Genomic DNA, 18863 nt, shown 5'->3' on the forward strand with positions numbered 1-18863 from the left:
AAGCGTACTTCCATCTCCCAGTCGTTCTCGGCCAGGTAGCACTGCGCCACGGCGGCGTCGCAACTCGCCACCGAGGCAAACTCCACACACAGAAGCCGCCGCTTCTTCACCGCGGGCTCCCCTTCCTCCCGCTCCGCCTCCGGCCCAGCCTCCAGACCGCTGCTCGGCTCCATCGGCTCCCGGCCGGCTGACCGCCCCCTGGCACCGGCCCGGCAGCCGACGCCCGGCTCTGCGCAGGCGCCCGCTGCCCCGGCGCTCCCGCCTTAACAGCCCGGCCAGGAAACGTGCTGGGCTCTCGCAGCGTGATCCGCCAGCGCGGGCACAACGGGGCGCGGAACGTCAGTGAGCGAGCCGCGGGGGACGGTGGCGGCGGGTGCGCGCGACGTCTCACCTGGAGCGCGCCGCGGGGCGGAGAGGCGTGCCGGGTCTTTGCCCTCTGCGTCCTTGTTGTCTTCTTAACTTCTGGGCTTCCCGCCTCTTCCGAGGTTCGTTCTTGCGTAGGTTCCAGGAGCCGGCGAACGGTCCACGATGAGCTGCATGACAAAGAATCTGCAGGAGTTGGTGAAGGCCCTCGGCGATGTTCGCGGTTTTGATAGACTTTTGCAAAAGGTATGGGAGGCGAAGCGGCGGCTTGTAATGAAGGGAAAGAAAGCCCCGTGCTTGGTGCGCGGTGAGCGGGGAATAGTATTTCCCGCTCGATTCTGTGGGACTGCGCTCGTGAGTTCACCTCAGTAACTGTGATTACCACTGTAATGGAGCTCCATTTATGTGCGGGTCGAGTGCATGGCTTATCCCATTTAAACGTATGTAAATACGGTTATCATTCCTGGCGACAGAATTGCTCGGGTCTAGAGCTAGAAAGGACTGGAGAGTTCGATCCTTCAACAGACAAGCGCCTGCAGTGGTCCAGAGAAAAGAGTAAGATGCAGCCTCTGCGTTGAAGGCGCCCTTGCAGCCTAGAAGATTAAAAGATAAATGATTGCAGTAAGGTAGGAAAGCCAAGTGCTAGGTAGAGTGGTGCTCGAGTTAGGTAGCGCCAGTCGCTGCCCCTTTTGCGCGTGAAAAAACTAGCTCTGACTTGTAGCTTTCAGTGTCTTTGCAGAAGAACGTCATGTTACGTAGGAAGCCTTTATAAATAAGCATGAATAACAAGAGCCCTTGGTTAGGTCAGATTTGGAAGACATTTAACAACCTAAGAACTTTCAGGTTTTTCTCTAAATGTTTTAATGCATGCGTGCCTGTTTTCCTTCTGATTAGGATAGAATATTGGGAAATCTGGAAGTAATTTCGAAGTGGAGTTTAAAGGCGGATCAGCTGCGGCTTTTGTAGAAAGAATGTAGGACTTGGGAGCAAGGTCTCCCTCTTGGAATGCAGCATTTGGGCTGTATTTTCAAAATGTGAATAACTTTCCCTAATTATCTCTGAGAGCTTTTGTGAAAAACAGAGGAAATAATACTTAGACAAATGTATTTAATGTTTTCAAATAGCAAATACTACAAAATCCAAGGACACACTACTATTGAATAGTAACTTTTTTTTTTTGTTTTTTTGCGGGGAGGGAGATCAGCCCTGAGCTAACATCCAGGCCAATCCTCCTCTTTTTGCTGAGGAAGACTGGCCCTGGGCTAACATCTGTGCCCATCTTCCTCCACTTTACATGGCACGCCGCCACAGCATGGCCTGCCAAGCGGTGCGTCGGTGGCTGGCTGGGATCCAAACCCAGCTGCCAGCAGCAGAGCGCAGGCTTAACCGCTTCGCCACCAGGCCGCCCCTTAACAGTAACTTTTTGAAAGATGTATTATCCAAAAAAAGAAGTATTGGTCTAAGAGGAAGTTTGAATTCCTTGAAGAATCTGGAGCCATTTTCATTGTTAAGCTTGCAGCACCCTATAGGCTTGTGTCTTCTCATGATAATCTTGCCACTGGTTGTTATTTGCCTTTGAGTGTCTAATTACAATTCTCATACCTTGAACAGACTTACTGGAACTGCCATGGACTACATGCATGCCTGAGTTGGCATTAGTGGTAGCTTCCCTTCCAAAAAGATAAGCCTGTTAAACCAGATGTATAGTTTGGCAGAAGTTGCAGTAAGATTGAATAGTGTCATAACCTGTGTCTAGACCAGAGCTGTCCAGTAGAGATACAATGCAAGCTACATGTGTAATTATAAATTTTATATTAGCCACTTTTTAAAAAGTAAAAAGAAATAGGTGCGGTTAATTTTAGTGATATATTTTAAATTACTCATTATATCCAAAATATTATTTTAACATGTAATCAATACAAAAAGTATTAATTTTTTTGTACTTAATGTTTGAAATCCAGTGTGAATTTTACATTTACAAAACATCTCAGTTCAGACTAGCCATGTTTTAAGTGCTCAATACTGACATGTGGCTAGTTGCTACTGTATTAACTGCATAGGTCAACACCATAGTAGGTGCTGTGTGTTTGTTAATTTGATCTAAAATGTTTTGTGGTTGTTTATGTTTTGTGGGCAGAGTTGCTAGGGCCAAAGTATATGTTTATGCATAGTGATCCGTAAATCCAGTTGTGGACATGGTTCCTTTCCTTTCACTGTAAATTTTAAGGTGACATGACCTAGACCAGTGGTTCTCAGTTGAGGGTGATTTTGCTCCCCGTGGGACATTTGGCAATGTCTGGAGACATTTTTGATCATCACAGCTGGAGCTGGGTGGTTAGAGGCCAGGGATGCTGCTAAATATCCTACAGTGCACAGGTTCCCTCCCCTTTGTCCCCACAAGAAAGAATCGTCCAGTCCAAATGTCAACAGTGCTGAGGTTGAGAGACTTTGACTTTGACCATCTTCTTAATCACTTACTTTGTCTTGAGTCAAAACTAGTTAAATTGCTACTCTCTGTTCTTTCTAAATATAAACCACATCTTTCCACTGAACTTTGAGTTGGTTGTTCAAATCACATGGGACTTCCACATGTCTTGGCATGGAACAGAAGGTGGTCTTTCCCTAATCTCTGGTTCACAATTCTTTATATTAACCTCCCTCTGTTACAATAACTAGTGTCTTTTTTGTTGCCTGATTGGACCTTGACTGACAGAATTATTTTATGTCAAGTAGTTGTCCCTCTGGTTATTTAAATACAACACCAGAGATTTTTCAAGGCAAGAAATGCTCATTTTTCGATGCCGGATTTTTAAACACGAGAACATTGCTAAAACTAAATTGAAGTGAGGATGTATATGGTCTCCCAGACCCACCTGTGCTCTTACTTCATTGCTTTTGCAAAGAAGAGGAAGCATAATGTTTCTGAGTGTAAGAAGCGAGTGAGATGTCCGGTACTGTCACTTCAAGTCTGCCCCATTACCCTCTCCCATAGTGGCCCTACTGGCTGACTTTATACCCTGATAGAACCATCTCACCAAAACAGCTGCTTTTTCTTCTTGGTTGTATAAGAAAGACAATTCTATCCTGAGCACTAACCTCTGATTCTTTTAATGATTGTTTTTGAGTCAGTGAGTCAAGTAGAATAACACTTGAAAATTTGGCTGATAATATTCCAATGGGGGTTTTGTTTTTTGGACAGATGTTTTGACTCACCATATAGAATCTGGTAAATGATGGTGACTATCTAGTCCTCCAAAAATGATCTGTTGAAGAAGGCACTTTCCAATCAGTCCTGGTACAGATGTCGCGTTAGTGCATGAGATCTTACAGTGGAACTTTTTATTTTAGCCTGTTCTCTTTTTAAAACCTCTGTTTTTATCAGTGTTTATAGATACCCACAAAACCTCTCTTTTATAAAACACTGATACAGAAAAACTAACACTCAACACAAATGTTCTGTTCTTGCTATAAGGTCACTTTAAAATCAGTCAACAAATTAAGTACTGTGAAATTATAAAGAAACACCAACCACAGTTCCCTGCCCTTTAGGAGTTTATCATCTAGGAGAGGAGAAAAGTGGATTCCAAGGAACCGTTCCATTAGATGTGCCCTGAGAAAAAAAGAATAAGTTCAGGAAACATTGAGGTTTTACCCCTCTTTTTTTTTTTTTTTTTGGTTTCGAAGATCAGCCCTGAGCTAACATCCACGCCAATCTTCCTCTTTTTGCTGAGGAAGACCGGCCCTGAGCTAACATCTATTGCCAATCCTCCTCCTTTTTTTTTCCCCTTTTTCTCCCCAAAGCCCTAGTAGATAGTTGTATGTCATAGTTGCACATCCTTCTAGGTGCTGTATGTGGGACGCTGCCTCAGCATGGCTGGACAAGTGGTGCGTCGGTGCGCGCCCAGGATCCGAACCCGGGCTGCCAGCAGCGGAGCACGCGCACTTAACCGCTAAGCCATGGGGCAGGCCCCACCCCTCTTTTTTTTAATTGTTGTAAAATACACATAACAGAATTCACCATCTTAACCATTTTAAAGTATACAATTCAGTAGTATTTATTGCATTCACATTGTTGTGCAACCATCACCACCATCCATCTCCACAACTCTCTTCATCTTGCAGAACTGGAACTCTGTACCCATTAAATAGTAACTCCTCATCCCCCTTTTCCTCCAGCCCTGGCAGCCACCTTCTCCTGTCTGTCTCTATGAATTTGACTACTCTACCTACCTCATATAAGTGGAGACGGTCTATTCCTTTTGCATATTAAAACTTTTGACTAGTTCTGCAATAAATAAACATGTTTCACTTTATCATGTTTAAGTTGTTTGCCAATGGAACTTTTCCCCCACAATAATACATGTGGAGGAATATACCTTGGGACTCTGAAGTGACAGGCACTGTGCTAGGATCTGGAAATACTATGTGGAATCCAACACACAAAGAAATAAGGGAGTGGAGTTCATAAGCTAGGTAAAATTGTGTAGAGTCATCCTTATGGAAATGAGAAATGAAGATATGTAAGTGAATGAGATGTCTTAAGAGGAAGAACACAGACAAGGAGAAACATTAAGGATTTAGGACTGAACCTGGAGCACGTACAGGATTGAGAAAGGCGAGGAGTCTTTGAAGATGCTAGAAATGGTTAGGAAGGTAAGATTAGACCTTATACTTTCTAGAAGAACTTTGAAGATTTGGATTGACCACAGAAGGGCAGTAATATTATTTAAAATTTATTAACGTGATATGCTAACAGATTTTTCCAAATTCATTATTGGCCATTAAAATTGCCTAGGGACAAGAAATGCACAAGAAAATAATAAAGCAAGATTTGTTCAAAGACTTATGTACAAAAATATTGATTGTAGCATGATTTGTGATATCAAAAATGGGAAATAACCTAAATGTCCAGCCATAGGGACACTGGTAGAAGAAATCACTGGAGCTCCGTGTGAAGGAGTCATGCCTTAAAAAATGATTTACTAACATAGGAACATGTTGTTAGATGATGTGTACAACTTTATAAAATTAGAAATTTTTTTTTTTTTTTTCTCCCCCAAAGCCCCAGTAGATAGTTGTATGTCATGGCTGCACATCCTTCTAGTTGCTGTATGTGGGACTCGGCCTCAGCATGGCCGGAGAAGTGGTGCCTCGGTGTGCGCCCGGGATCCGAACCCAGGCCGCCAGCAGCGGAGTGCTCGCACTTAACCACTAAGCTATGGGACCGGCCCATAAAATTAGAAATTTTTATGTTTAAAAGTTTACATAGCATTTACTCTGTGTCAGGCACTGTGCATTTTGCTAATGTGAATTCATCTTTTTATGGTAAAAGAATGAAAGTCAAAAACAATAATCTGGAAGAGAATGTCACTATTTGACTAGGTGTTAAAATCTGATGTGGTAAGAAGAGCTGTGGAGACAGTCTCATAGGTAAGTGGGCACAAAGGATATAAACAGGCTGTTCACAGAAATGTAGACAGCCAATAAACATGAAAGGATGCTCAGTAATGCCCATAGTCTGGCTATCTCATTTAAACCATGAGATACCATCAGATTTTGCCCATCATATTGTAAAATTAAGAGTAATAATATGCATTACTGATGAAGAATTAGGGAATGAGGCACTCTTATTCATTGCTTTTGGAAAGTAATCTGGCAGATTTGTTAAAAATGTACATACCTTTTACCTAGCTATCTAATTTTGCCAATCTATACAAATGAAAGCACCTTTGTTTATAATGATAAAAAACATGAAAAGAACACGTATATCAAGAAAATAGTTTAATAAATCTAGTATATTTAATACCAAGGAATACCACGCAGCTATTAGAAGAGATCTACAGTCAGGTGCCACATAATGATGTTTTAGTCGATGACAGACCACATATATAATCGTGGTCCCCTAAGATTATAACGGATCTGAAAAATTCCTATCGCCTAGTGCATCCAGAAGAAAACACTCAAGAGGTTTGTCCAAGACTTCAAAGGATTTGCCAAGGATGAGGAGGTTGCAGAAATCAACAAGGCTGTGGTTGAGATGGCAAACAACTTTAACCTGAGTGTGGATGAGGATGACATTGAGGAGCTCCTAGAGGTGGTTCCTGAGGAATTGACCAACGAGGAGCTGTTGGAACAGGAACAGGAACGCATACCTGAAGAATAGACAAGAGAAAAGGAAACTGAGGGAGGAAAAAAAGAAGAACCCCCAAGAAAATTCACAGTGAAGGGTCTCACAGGACCTTTTGCAGACCTCAACAAGCCCGTTAAAAAGTTTGAAAACGTGAACCCCAACACCAAAAGGTTTTCATTAACAGAGAGGAATGTTCGTGGTGCATCATCTGCTTACAAGGAAATCTATGATGAACAAAAGAACCAAGCAAACAACCATGGACATATTTCTGAAAAGAGTGACACCTCCTCAAGAAGAGCCTTAGGTAGGTCCTTCAGGAGGTATTCCAGAAGAAGGCATTGTTATCGTAGGAGATGACAGCTCCCTGCACATTACTGCCCCTGAAAACCTCCCAGTGGGACAAGATATGGAGGTGGAAGACAGTAATATTGATGATCCTAACCCTGTGTAGGCCTAGGCTAATGTGTCTGTGTCTTAGTTTTTAACAAAAAAAGTTAAAAAGTAAAAGAAAATTAAAAATAGAAAAAAGTTTAAAGAATAAGGATATGAAGAAAGAAAATACCCTTGTATAGCTGTACAATGTGTTTGTATTTTAAGCTGTGTTATTACAAAAGAGTCAAAAAGTTTTAAAAAATTAAAAAATTTATAAAGTAAAAAAGTTATAGTAAGCTAAGGTTAATTTATTATTGAAGAAAGAAAATTTTTTTTTTATAAATTTAGTGGAGCCTAAGTGTACAGTGTTTTTAAAGTCTACAGTAGTGTACAGTTATGTTCTAGGCCTTCACCTTCACTCCCCACTCACTCACTCACTCACCCAGAGCAACTTCCAGTCCTGCAAGATCCATTCATGGTAAGTGCCCTATACAGGTGTACCATTTTTTATGTTTTATATCATATTTTTACTTTATGTAACTTTCTTATGTTTAGATACACAAATACCATTGTGTTACAATTGCCTACAATATTCAGTACAGTAAGATGCTGTACAGGTTTGTAGCCAAGGAGCTGCCTATACTATGTAGCCTAGGTGTGTAGTAGGTTTGTGTGAGTACACTCTATGATGTTTGCAGAAAGACGAAATTGCCAAATGAGGCATTTCTTAGAATGTATCCCCGTTGTTAAGCAATACATGCTTCTATATGAATTGAGCTGGAGGAATAGATGTGATATACTGGGAAGAGAAAAATGAACATTGCAAAGTAATGTGTATAATATGGTTCCATTTTTATAATTTTATAAAAGGAAAGGAGAAAAACCCTATATATGTGTACATGTTTGAGCCTTGAGAATGATATTGAATGATATACAGCACTGAAGGATAGTAGGCAGGAAATTGCATCTCTGTACTGTTTGATTTATTTATTCATATAAGAATTTATTTTTGTAATTAAATATCTAATGAAGAGAAGTGATATGGCAATTTAAATGGCTCAGAAATAGGATTTAAGGAATCAAGATATGATTAGTGAAATAATGAATTCAAGTCGAGTTATTGGTGTTGTAGAGGAAATGGGTTTGGCATCAACTCAGTAACTATAAATATTTGGGAAAATTAGTAATTTTAGCGGTGGGGAATGGATGACCAATGTCAAGGGAAATGATGATGAATTCACATTGCTTCTGCCATGGAAGCTCTCTCTGTGTACACACTCTGAAATGAAGTGCTGCTGAACTGTTACAGCACCTGTGTGAGTAGCCCTTTTAGTCAAGTCCTGAGGTTTGTGAAGATCTCAGAAAGTTATAATCTGAGAGCTTTAATAGAAATTAAATGTATGTATTTTAAAAATTTAGAACAGAACACTAAACAAAAGCAGTGTAATTTTTACCCAGCCACCCTAGGAGTTCCAGGAATTTCTGGCATACTGTTCCTCAGTGAACAGAGATTATTTAAACTTCTTTGTTGCTATTTGATTTGTGGTTTTATGTGACAACTAAGCTATTCCTCTGACCTTGGCTCACCATGTTTGCATTCCTGCAGGGCATCATCCCTTCCTGGGAACGACTGTATTCAGGTACTAGATTCCAAACTGTAGATCAATTGCAAATATTCTACACAAGTTTGTGCTTTCCCACTTGAGAGGAGAACTGGAGGTGTGAATAGACGTTGTCCAAATCCTGAGTCTGTAGGGGATGAGGAAGCTCCTTCCCTGTCAGCCTCTCTTTTCCAGGTTTAAAGCAGCAAAGAACCTGTGTATGACAGAAATCTTGCCAGTGTGATTAATGTGATAGAGGCCTTCATAGTATCCACCTTTACAAGCATTCCAGAATGATTCAATAAAATCTTCCATTTACCAGCCTTTGGGAAAAGGTCCAGTGATTGCTTATATTCCTTCATAGCACATCTCTCATCACCACCACTCCAATGAACAAGAGTAGAATGTTACCTCAGCTGGTTAAATCTTCAAGGAATATTTAATTAAATTCCTCTTTGCTCTTCCCCAGGGCTTTGTTTTACCTCCCATGTCACTCATTTGCTGACTTATGTTATGTTTGGCCTTCTCTTATAACTTCTACTGGTTTGTATACTCCCTGAGGACTAGACAACATCTTACTCCTTTTTGGATCCTCTGCCCTTGCCCCAGTTGCCCCCCATTTACACTCCTATCCTTCCAAGTCCTTTTCAGATGGCATCCACTGTCCGTGAAAAGCCTTCCCTGACATCCCCTACTGTCTTCCTCTGATCCACTTCTATACCTTGGCTAACTTTTGCTATAGGACTTAGTGTATAGTGTTAAAAATATCTGTTGATTTATCTACCTTCTCTCTCCATACTGATAGTTCTTTGGGAGTAAGTCCATAGTAGATGCTTAATAAGCATTTGTCAGTGCCTTGTGGAAGGTGCCTATAGAATGCCTTTCACATAGAAGATGCTCCCTGTAGTTTGTTCTGTCAGTTGCTGAAGCCCTAAATGTTAGGCATATTGTTATAGAATGCTCCTAGTTGACCTTCAGATTTGAATGTATTCATTCATTCAACAAACATTTGAATGCCTACTGTGTGCCAGGCACCATTCTAGGCACCGGAGATATACCAGTGAACAAGACTGACAAAAGTCCTCCCACTCATGGAACTTATATTTCAGTGTAGTAAATCAAACACTAAACAAAAGAAGTAAATAAAATATATCGTATGTTAGATGGTGATAAGTGCTATAAAAGCAAATAAAGCAGAGACCAAGGATAGAGAGTATTAGGATAGGAGAGTTTAAATATTTTTTCCCTCAAGTTTTTATTCTTGTGGAGTTCTTTTTTGAAAGCTCAATTTTAAATAATGTGATAGTCAAAGGCGAGGAGTGTTCCCCTTCAAGGCCCTAGAGAAGAGCAAAGAGGAATTTAATTAAATATTCTCTGAAGACTTAACCTGCCCCTTCAAGGCAGGGGAACAGCAAATGTGAAGGCCCTGAGACTTACCACACTGCGTGCTTGTGGGATTTGAGGGGGAACCCCAAGGGAGCGAGTTAGGAGGTGACCATTAGAGGGTTTTGAACAGAAGAGTGACATAATTTGACTTGTATTCTTTTTTTTTTTTTAAAGATTTTATTTATTTTATTTTTTCCCCCCAAAGCCCCAGTAGATAGTTGTATGTCATAGCTGCACATCCTTCTAGTTGCTGTATGTGGGACTCGGCCTCAGGATGGACGAAGAAGTGGTGCCTCGATGCGCACCCGGGATCCGAACCCGGGCCACCAGCATCGCAGCGCGCGCACTTAACCACCAAGCCACAGGGCCGGCCCTTGACTTGTATTCTTAAAGGAGCATTCTTGTTGCTAATATTGAGAATAGATATTAGGTGGGTAAGGGCAGAAGTAGGGAGATAAGTTGGGGGGCAATTGTAACAACTGCAGAGAAATGATGGTGGCTTGGACCAGAGTGGAAGTATCCTGAGTAGGTGGATGGGGGCTAGGGAAGTGACTGGGATTCTGGAAATATTTGAAGGTAGAGCTGACAGGACTTACTGATGGATTGGATAGTGAGATATGAGAGGAAGAAGAGTGATGACTTCAGGGTTTGGGGCAGTTTTACATATTAGGCTGTTTGCCCTGAGAAGACCTTTTACGCAGTCATTTTAAATTGGTCACGACTTGCATCACCCGTTAGATACATCCCTCTCCCTCTCCCCGCCTAGAGCTGCTTTATACTACATCCATCTTGAGCACTAATATTAGGGGACTTTGCTGTTTATCTGGTAGCTGGGATTTGTACAATCAGGTACACGGGGGTATGCTCAGAGAGAAACTGAACCAAAGAGTGGAAGGCAGGGATCTGACAGGATCATATTCACCTTCAGAAAAGCACCTGGATATCCAGTGTTTCCTCAAGCCTGTAAAGCAGAGTGAAAGTTCTGATTGCAAGAAGAAAAGCAGGTGGGCAGGAGTCACTTGCACAGTTTTGGCATTTTCAGTAATAACTAACATTTATTGAGCACTTTGAGCCAGACACTACACTAATACTTTATTTTACCTAGATTATTTCATTTAATCCTCACAAAACCCGATGAGGTAGGTACTATTATTATCCCCACTTTACACGTGAGAAAATTGAAGCTTAACTTTCTAAGGTCTGATAGCTGGTAAGTGGGATCTAAACCCAAGTTATCTGCTCCAAAGTCCATGCTGGTAACCCTACATTATAATGCCTAACTGTAGAGAACCTGACCTCTACGCTTCTGAGTGAAAGGACACAGAATGTGGCCTTTGGTCGTCTTGCGAGTCTGAATGATTAGTTGCCCCTAAGACTCCTGGTGGGCATCGCGGAGTAAGAGCCAGCAAAGGAGACTGTGGAGGCAGAGGAAAACCAGGAGAAGGTGTCGACATGGGAGTTAAGGAAAAATCAGGAAAAGGTTTAGATGTCATGAAATGCTGAGAGGTCAAGTAAGGGAAGGGCTGAAAAGTATCTGATAAATTTAGTAATTTTGGGTCATCATTGACCTTGACAATAGAAACCGTTCGACTTGGGCAATTTTAAGAAAACCCAGGGCAAATCAACTTTCAGTTTGATGGTTGTGTTCTAGAGTCACAGCTTTGATAAGGATGAGAGTTAAAATGTTTTGATTGCCTATGATACACCAGGTCTCATTCTAACTTCTGAATTTGAATTTTATCTTAATCTTTACAAAACCCTATGAGGGCAGCGCTATTACCTCCACTTTGCAGAGGGGGAAGCCTCTTTTAAGGATCTTGCCTAGGCCGGGCTCCAGAGCTAATGCTCTTAACCATTGGTCTGTAGCCACCTGTGTAATGAAACTGCTAAAACACACATTTATTATGAAACCGAAATGTTGGACTGATACAGCAACATGCTTGAACCACAGTACTTCTATAGCATATGCCCCTTTCCAGCCCCTTAACATAATTTTCATCTTTTTGTGTTGCTGTTTCCACCCCATTACACTGCACTTCCTGTCTTCTTGCTCTTTTCACCTCCTTTCCTGCTTATATGAAGGTGCGCATTCATACGCTGTCCTTCTGGTATCTGCCCTGTGTCGTAGATGATGTCAGCAATGTGCGTGCGTTGTCAGGGCAAATTGCTTGAAAACAGCCTCTTTCACAAATACACAGTTCTCATCCACTAATAATTGTCTGTTCTCTGGGCTTTTGTATATATGTATGGTCTTTCATATTCCGTCTCCTTTCTTGGTTGGCTCACTTTTTTTTTTTTTTTTTTTGGTGAGGAAGATTAGCCCTGAGCTAACATCCGTTGCCAATCCTCCTCTTTTTGTTGAAGAAGATTGGCCCTGGGCTAACATCCATGCCCATCTCCCTCTAGTTTATATGGGACGCCACCACAGCATGGCTTGACAAGCAGTGTGTCAGTCCACGCCCGGGATCCAAACCTGTGACCCCCGGCCTGCCCAGCAGAGCGTGCAAACCCAACCACTATGCCACCGGGCTGGCCCAACTCACTTTTTTTTTAGATTTTATTTATTTTTTTCCCCCCAAAACCCCAGTAGATAGTTGTATGTCATAGCTGCACTTCCTTCTAGTTGCTGTATGTGGGACTCGGCCTCAGCATGGCCGGAGAAGCGGTGCCTTGGTGCGCACCCGGGATCCGAACCCAGGCCACCAGCAGCAGAGCGCGCGCACTTAACTGCCAAGCCACGGGGCTGGCCCCCAACTCACATTTTTATATACAAACATTTTCTCATGCCATGTGCCACTCCTGCCCCTTAGACCCATTACAGACAGACACCCTTACTGAGCCAGAGACATACATTTCTTTATCTGTTAGCAGAGGCAGTGTGGTGAGCTGCACGGCAATCAGCAGCAGTCACAGTAAGGGTGATGATTCTTAAAGACCAGAATGATCTGAAACATTAAGGCCTAGGGAGAATTCTGGGTTCTGGACAGAGCTTCCTATTAGGGACCATCTTCTTCATTGCTGTTTATTATTAGGCATCCCTTCTCACTGTCTTTACTTTTCAGTAAATTGAGGAAAGGGGAGACTGTGTGTTTGTCACCTGAAGTACGTCTGTCTGTGATGGAATTTAAGCCTAGATATGTGGGGTTGGAGAGTAAGGTGCTGTGGTAGCATGAGTGATATAAACTCATGTGAATGCATGAGGTGCAGGGAAGAGACAGCACATTGCAGGCCATATAGAAAAGGGACAGATGATTGTGTGTGTGTGCACATGTAACACAATTTTTATGATAAACTGAGGAGCCCACTGTGTCGGGCTGGGCTGAGCCATAAAAGTTCTTGCCAATCTACTGCAGTCACCCAACCTGTAGGATCCTGGGAATGGAATGTATCTAGGCAATTCTCTGTATTCTTGGGGCCATGGCAGATATATTTCTGGCCCCATGGCATCATAAAATGTTACACACCCATCTTCCCACAAGACACTTAATGAATCAGGGCCTAGTTGTCTGCAGCAGTCCAGGTGAGATGTGAGGGGAGGCTGTTTTGCATAGTGGTTAAATCTGAGACCTCTGAGTCAAATGGAGATAGTAATAGTATCCACTTCAAAGATTTGTGAAGATTGAGACAGTGCTTGTCAAGTTGCTGAGCATGGTCTCTAACACAAAGTTAGCTAAAGTTAATAACCAAATAAACAAGTGTGCCCCCTGTGGCCCATATCTTGACTGAGACTCTTGGATTCCTGGACCCAGTTCCAACATGGGGCAGGGAGCATTCCCCACACCTGCAAACCAATGCTTCAGGTACCACTTGGGTATCCTAACAATTCAGCTCAATTCTGACGCTATCTGAGACAGCATCAGATTCCGCAGGTTAGGGGTTCAGTCCTACAAGACTACCTGCCCCCTTCAGATGCCAGTCCCAAGTCCAGATTGTTACCTGTACTTCTGACCAATTGGCTATAAATCGAAAATTCCCATGACCTCCTCTCCTTGGGTTTGATTAATTTGCTAGAGCGGCTCACAGAACTCAGAGAGGCATTTTACTTACTAGATCACCAGTTTATTATAAAAGGATGTAACTCAGGATCAGCCAGGTGGAAGAGATGCATAGGGCAAAGTATGGGGAAAGGGCGCAGAGCTTCCATGCCCTCTCTGGATGGGTGGGCCACTCTCCCAGACCTGCATATGTCCACGAACCTGGAAGCTCTCCAAACCCCATCCATTTGGGGTTTTTTTGAGGCTTCATTACATAGGCATGGTTGATTAAATCATTGGCCATTTTGGGGATGGAGCTCAATGTCCAGCCCCTCTCCCCTCCCTGGAGGTCAAGGGGGTGGGACTGAAAGTTCCAACCCTCTAATCACATGGTTGGCTCCACTGGCAACAAGCCACCATCATTAGGTGCTTTCCAAAGTCACCTCATTAACATGCAAAGGACACCTTTGTCACTCTCAACAATTAGGAAATTCCAAGGGTTTTGGGAGCTATGAGCCAGGAACTGTGGACTAAGGCCAAATATATGTGAGAAATATATTTTGATCATCTGAATGATCAAACATATTTCTTATAAGTCACAATATTGCAGAGGCTAAGATCTATTTTCCTTTTTACAGTGTTCTTCCCCCTACCCGCCTTCTTCATCAAAGAGAGCTTAGCTCTGCATTGGCCTCTTCACCCACAAGAGTATTTATTAGTTCTGGGAGGTTGGGTAGGACATTCCTTTATCTTTATCTTCCATTGGCTTAATTCCTTTATTTTCTTAGGGAGACAAGAATTGGCAACATGTGAAGGCATTTCTCTTGCCATATCAGGCTGACCAGTATGAAATTATCTCTATTCCAATGTACATTTTAAACCAATTTTGTATATTAGTATGTCCTTTGGCCTTTCGAATTGGGAAAACGAAAAATAAAAACAATTAAAAACAGTATTCTGCAGTAGAAGATCCAATTGACCTTTGTTTTACTTTTTGTCATCCCAGCCAAAGTTAGATGATCAAATGAAACTTTAAGAACTGACCTCTACTAAACACACCGTGCCTTAAAATTACACTAAACTCCCTTTGGTGTCTATGAGGCTTTCATATTTGATTCTATTTCCTGAACTGCCTGGTTTTTTTCCTGCCTGTCCTTCAAGACTTGAATGTCATTCCCCAGGAAGCTGCTCCTAATGTCTCGTCCCTGACAATATATACTTTTCTAAAGTTAGATAGCCTCACTTGAAGCACCCGGTATTTATCCTATCTGTAGTAATTCCCTGCACTTCAGTAGTGTGTGTATGTCTCTTCCTTTAGACTGTGGACCCCTTAAGAGCAGGGAGTCAATCTCATTCATCTTTACATTGTCAATGCTTGATATGCTCACGCAAACGCCTCAGTTAGGTGAGTTAAGCCTTAGGGCTGCTTGGTGTGTGTTATTAGTTTATGAGGACATCTTGTGGCTAAATCATTTATTGTATAAATAGATTTGATCCTGTTCTAACATTTATTTTTCCGTTGATTTATCTGTTAGGCAAAACATAACCTGATATTGTTTAGGATGGTTTATATCATATGGTTCAGTTTCTGTTTTATTTCAGGGCCTTCTAGGGGAAAACAATAGCAAAACCACTGAAGTTGTGGTTTGTGAAACTGAAATGTGTTCGTGGTGGGTGACTACAGACTTTATAGTTAGCGACTAGGGAAACGTGAAGGTAGACAGACCTAGATCTAAATCTCAGTTCTGTCACATCCTGGGTGACCTTGAGAATAAACCACTCTGAATTTGAGTCACCTACAAAGTGGAAATTGTCCCTTCCTTATTATATAGTATGTGTAAAGTGTTTGGCACAGTGCCTGGCATATGAAAGTGCTCAATAAATGGTAGTTACCTAGAATCTAACTACCCATTTAACGCTTGAGACATTGCACCACCCCCAAATACAACAGACACACCAAATATTCATCCATGTTCTGCCTGAACACCTCTAGTGATGGCGACAATTACTGTTGCTGGACACAGCACATTCCATTCATAGTTCAGCTCCAGCTTCTAAATACACTATGATGTTTTCTCCTAGTAATTTAGATAGGATGTAAGGAACACATTTCTATTCTTTTTCTATAAATGTCCTTTTTAAAGATGTTTGATACAGAATTTTAAATTCAGTGTTCCACGTTTTATCTTTCATGTAATTCTTTTCATTATGATACTCTAAATGGGGCAGGACCTTAAAAACAGCAATTTAACTTTGCTGGATTCTGCTGTTAAACTTTTTATTTTATATTAAAATGGATTTATGGTATAAGCATATTAATTCTGGTAACTCATTGAATTACTGAATGTCTTCCAGTCTGTTTTTAAAATTGTTTTAAACCATTCAGTATGGAAGTTATTTTAAAAAGTACTCTGTGCAAAAACTTAGGAACCTGCAAATTAAAGCTGTGATGACTTAACAGATCACAGGGACCGGCTGGTTTTGTGGGTGCAAAATTTCTAAGGAGACGTTAAGAAATGCCAAGTTGTTGTACATAAGGCCGAAAAGCTCAGATGAAAGGTTTGATTTCTGCAGAGGAGTGGCGATTAGTAAAAACTACTATTTTTCCCTAAATATTCCTTAAACAATTTACATAAGTGTTAGTTTCTACTATAGAGAGATTGGTAACATACTTGAATTTCTGAATCAGTTTTTTTGAGGTAACTCAGTTTAATCCAATGATAGTTCTTGATGGGCTGTTTGGGCTTTTCTAATACCACAGAATGTTCAAAATTCTTTTTTTTTTTTTTTCGTTCTAGATAACTGTTGTCTCTGCTACTCCTGGGAAAGTGATTTGTGAAATGAAAGTAGAAGAGGCGCATACCAATAAAATGGGCACTCTCCATGGGGGTATGATAGCCACCTTAGTGGATAACATATCAACAATGGCTCTGCTATTCACAGAGAGGGGAGTCCCTGGAGTCAGTGTCGACATGAACATAGCGTATGTATCCAAACTGTACTCCAAGTAACTCTTTTTAATGTGATAACTCATTTCAAACAACTGAGACTAAACACATATATAACATAAGGCATGAGGCGCCCTTAGTTGGTCATCCTGAAGTGTGGCTATAGATTTGCCCTGAAATATTCCATGGCCTTAGAATTTAGAACCAGAAGAACTAATTTCCAAGTGTAGTATATATCAGTAGTAAAGGGGGGAATGATCTAAACATTCAAAAAAGCAAACATTCAGCTTCTAATATGTACATGGGTGGGGAAAAAAATCATCACAAACTCATGCCTCGTCACTCTTAAAAGTGCCACTTGTACAGATGTCTTATGAGGGTTGTGTTGAGTACATATAGAGAAAAGCCTGAATAAAATTCACAGAAAAGTTGGAGAAACCTTCATATATATGTTGTCATCTCCTTGTGACAAGGTGAACACAAATGTCCAGTTAGTTTTGCAATTCTGCATCTCTCCCTGCAACTGCACAGACATGCTCTGTAGGTTTAAACTACATGATCAGAGAGCAGAACCCCAGAAGTCAGGGTGTCACTGTTGTAAAAATGCCTGCATGGGTCTGACGTTTCCAAATGTACAAAATTCAATTCCAACGTTAACTAGTACTGTTGCCAGTCCTGTTCATTAAAGAGTGCAGGGCCCAGGAATTTAGTTTCAAGACAATTGCTTTTTCCACCTAAGCAACAGAAAAATGATTTTTGTTGAGGGGACAGGCAGGGGTTAGGGTGGGAAAGCCAGTTATGTGACATAAGGGCAATGTAAATAATGTCAGTTATCAGGTTTTTAAACAATCTAAATCTTTTATTAGTTTAACTTAAGAAACATTCAGTCCCTCTTTACTATGGAAATAAATTGAGGGTTGCAATAAGCAAATCACAGGACAAGATGCAAGTGTTCTTTTGAAATTAAAATGTACAAAAAGGAAAGGGTCTGCTTGTCCTGGTGAGCATATTCAGCAGTCCTTATGGCATGTGATGAAGGGTAAGACCAGAGGATGACTCTGCTTTGCCACAAGAGCCTCAGTTAAGAGCAGAGAGATCTTCAAACCTCACGCTGCATTTCATGATCTTCTAAGATACTGCTGGTTTCACAACCCTAAGAATTTTTAATAAGCCAAACATAGTTTAGGCCTTTCAAAGTATGTGTTGCCAAAAGTACTGGTCACCATCAAGAGCTGCCTGAGCTGCAAAAATCAATTCACTTGAACAGAAACTAGGACATAGTCTCAAAGATTTACTAGAGATATTTCAAAAGTAAATGAATGAAAGCTTATTACAAGTGGGTAGGAAGTGGATATAACATATGCATGTATATATGTATGTACAATTCATCACCAGGATTGTAAGGAAGGAGCTCATATTAATTCCCTATAATTCTTATATTAAGCCATTTTGGAGTTAAGTAAATTCTAAATATTGATATGACAAGATGTAGACATCAAGTAATACTTCACCTAGGAAGTAAAGCAGATTAAAATGAAAGCTAGAGGAAATCTTTCACCAGCCCCAAATAAATATGAAGTGGGAAACTTAAAAGAAAAAAAGGGGGGTGAAAATCCTTTCTCATATTTATGGGAAAAGAAACTTGTGTGGATAAGGAATGGGTAAGATGGAACTTGGTCAGGACCAGCCATTCAAATTTGAATATCAGAAAGCTTACTGAAATTAAATGCTTTTTAGGAGTAGAATACGTAACATAAGAAGCCTGTTCTGTGATGCACACAACTTTCCCTTTTAAAAGTTATTTGCTGTTAACTGTATTTGTTTCCTTTCAAGGTACATGTCACCTGCTAAACTAGGAGAAGATATACTGATTACAGCACATATTCTGAAGCAAGGAAAAACCCTTGCATTTACCTCTGTGGATCTGACGAACAAGGTCACAGGAAAAATAATTGCACAAGGCAGACACACAAAACACCTTGGAAACTGAGAGAACAGCAATGTCACCTGAAGAAACCCAACAATGAATATCAAGTGTAAATTTGACTTGAACAAATGTAATTTTCAAAATAAATTAGCACAACCAGAA

The 18863-nt window shown here is 41.1% G+C and overlaps 2 protein-coding genes across 3 annotated transcripts in view; one reads left to right on the forward strand and one right to left on the reverse strand.

The window, feature by feature from the left end:
• Positions 1-207, reverse strand: part of TDP2 (tyrosyl-DNA phosphodiesterase 2) — a 15533-nt gene extending 15326 nt beyond the window's left edge. Inside the window, exon 1 of one of the 2 annotated variants that reach the window (XM_004432070.3) lies at positions 9-205. In XM_004432070.3, coding sequence (XP_004432127.2) covers positions 9-173 — 165 coding nt within the window. In that variant the 5' untranslated portion in view covers positions 174-205. Of the gene's footprint in view, positions 1-8 lie in introns of both variants that reach the window. The other variant, XM_087438096.1, reaches the window with a different exon arrangement.
• ACOT13 (acyl-CoA thioesterase 13) lies at positions 179-18863 on the forward strand. The gene is given in 4 exon segments (XM_087438099.1): positions 179-609; positions 16625-16809; positions 18608-18761; positions 18764-18863. Coding segments are annotated over 4 exon segments (471 nt in total). The 5' UTR covers positions 179-528; the 3' UTR covers positions 18815-18863.

Source organism: Ceratotherium simum, chromosome 13, assembly GCF_057802395.1.
Source record: "Ceratotherium simum simum isolate JZ-2026a chromosome 13, ASM5780239v1, whole genome shotgun sequence".
In the NCBI taxonomy this organism is placed as follows: Eukaryota; Metazoa; Chordata; class Mammalia; order Perissodactyla; family Rhinocerotidae; genus Ceratotherium; species Ceratotherium simum.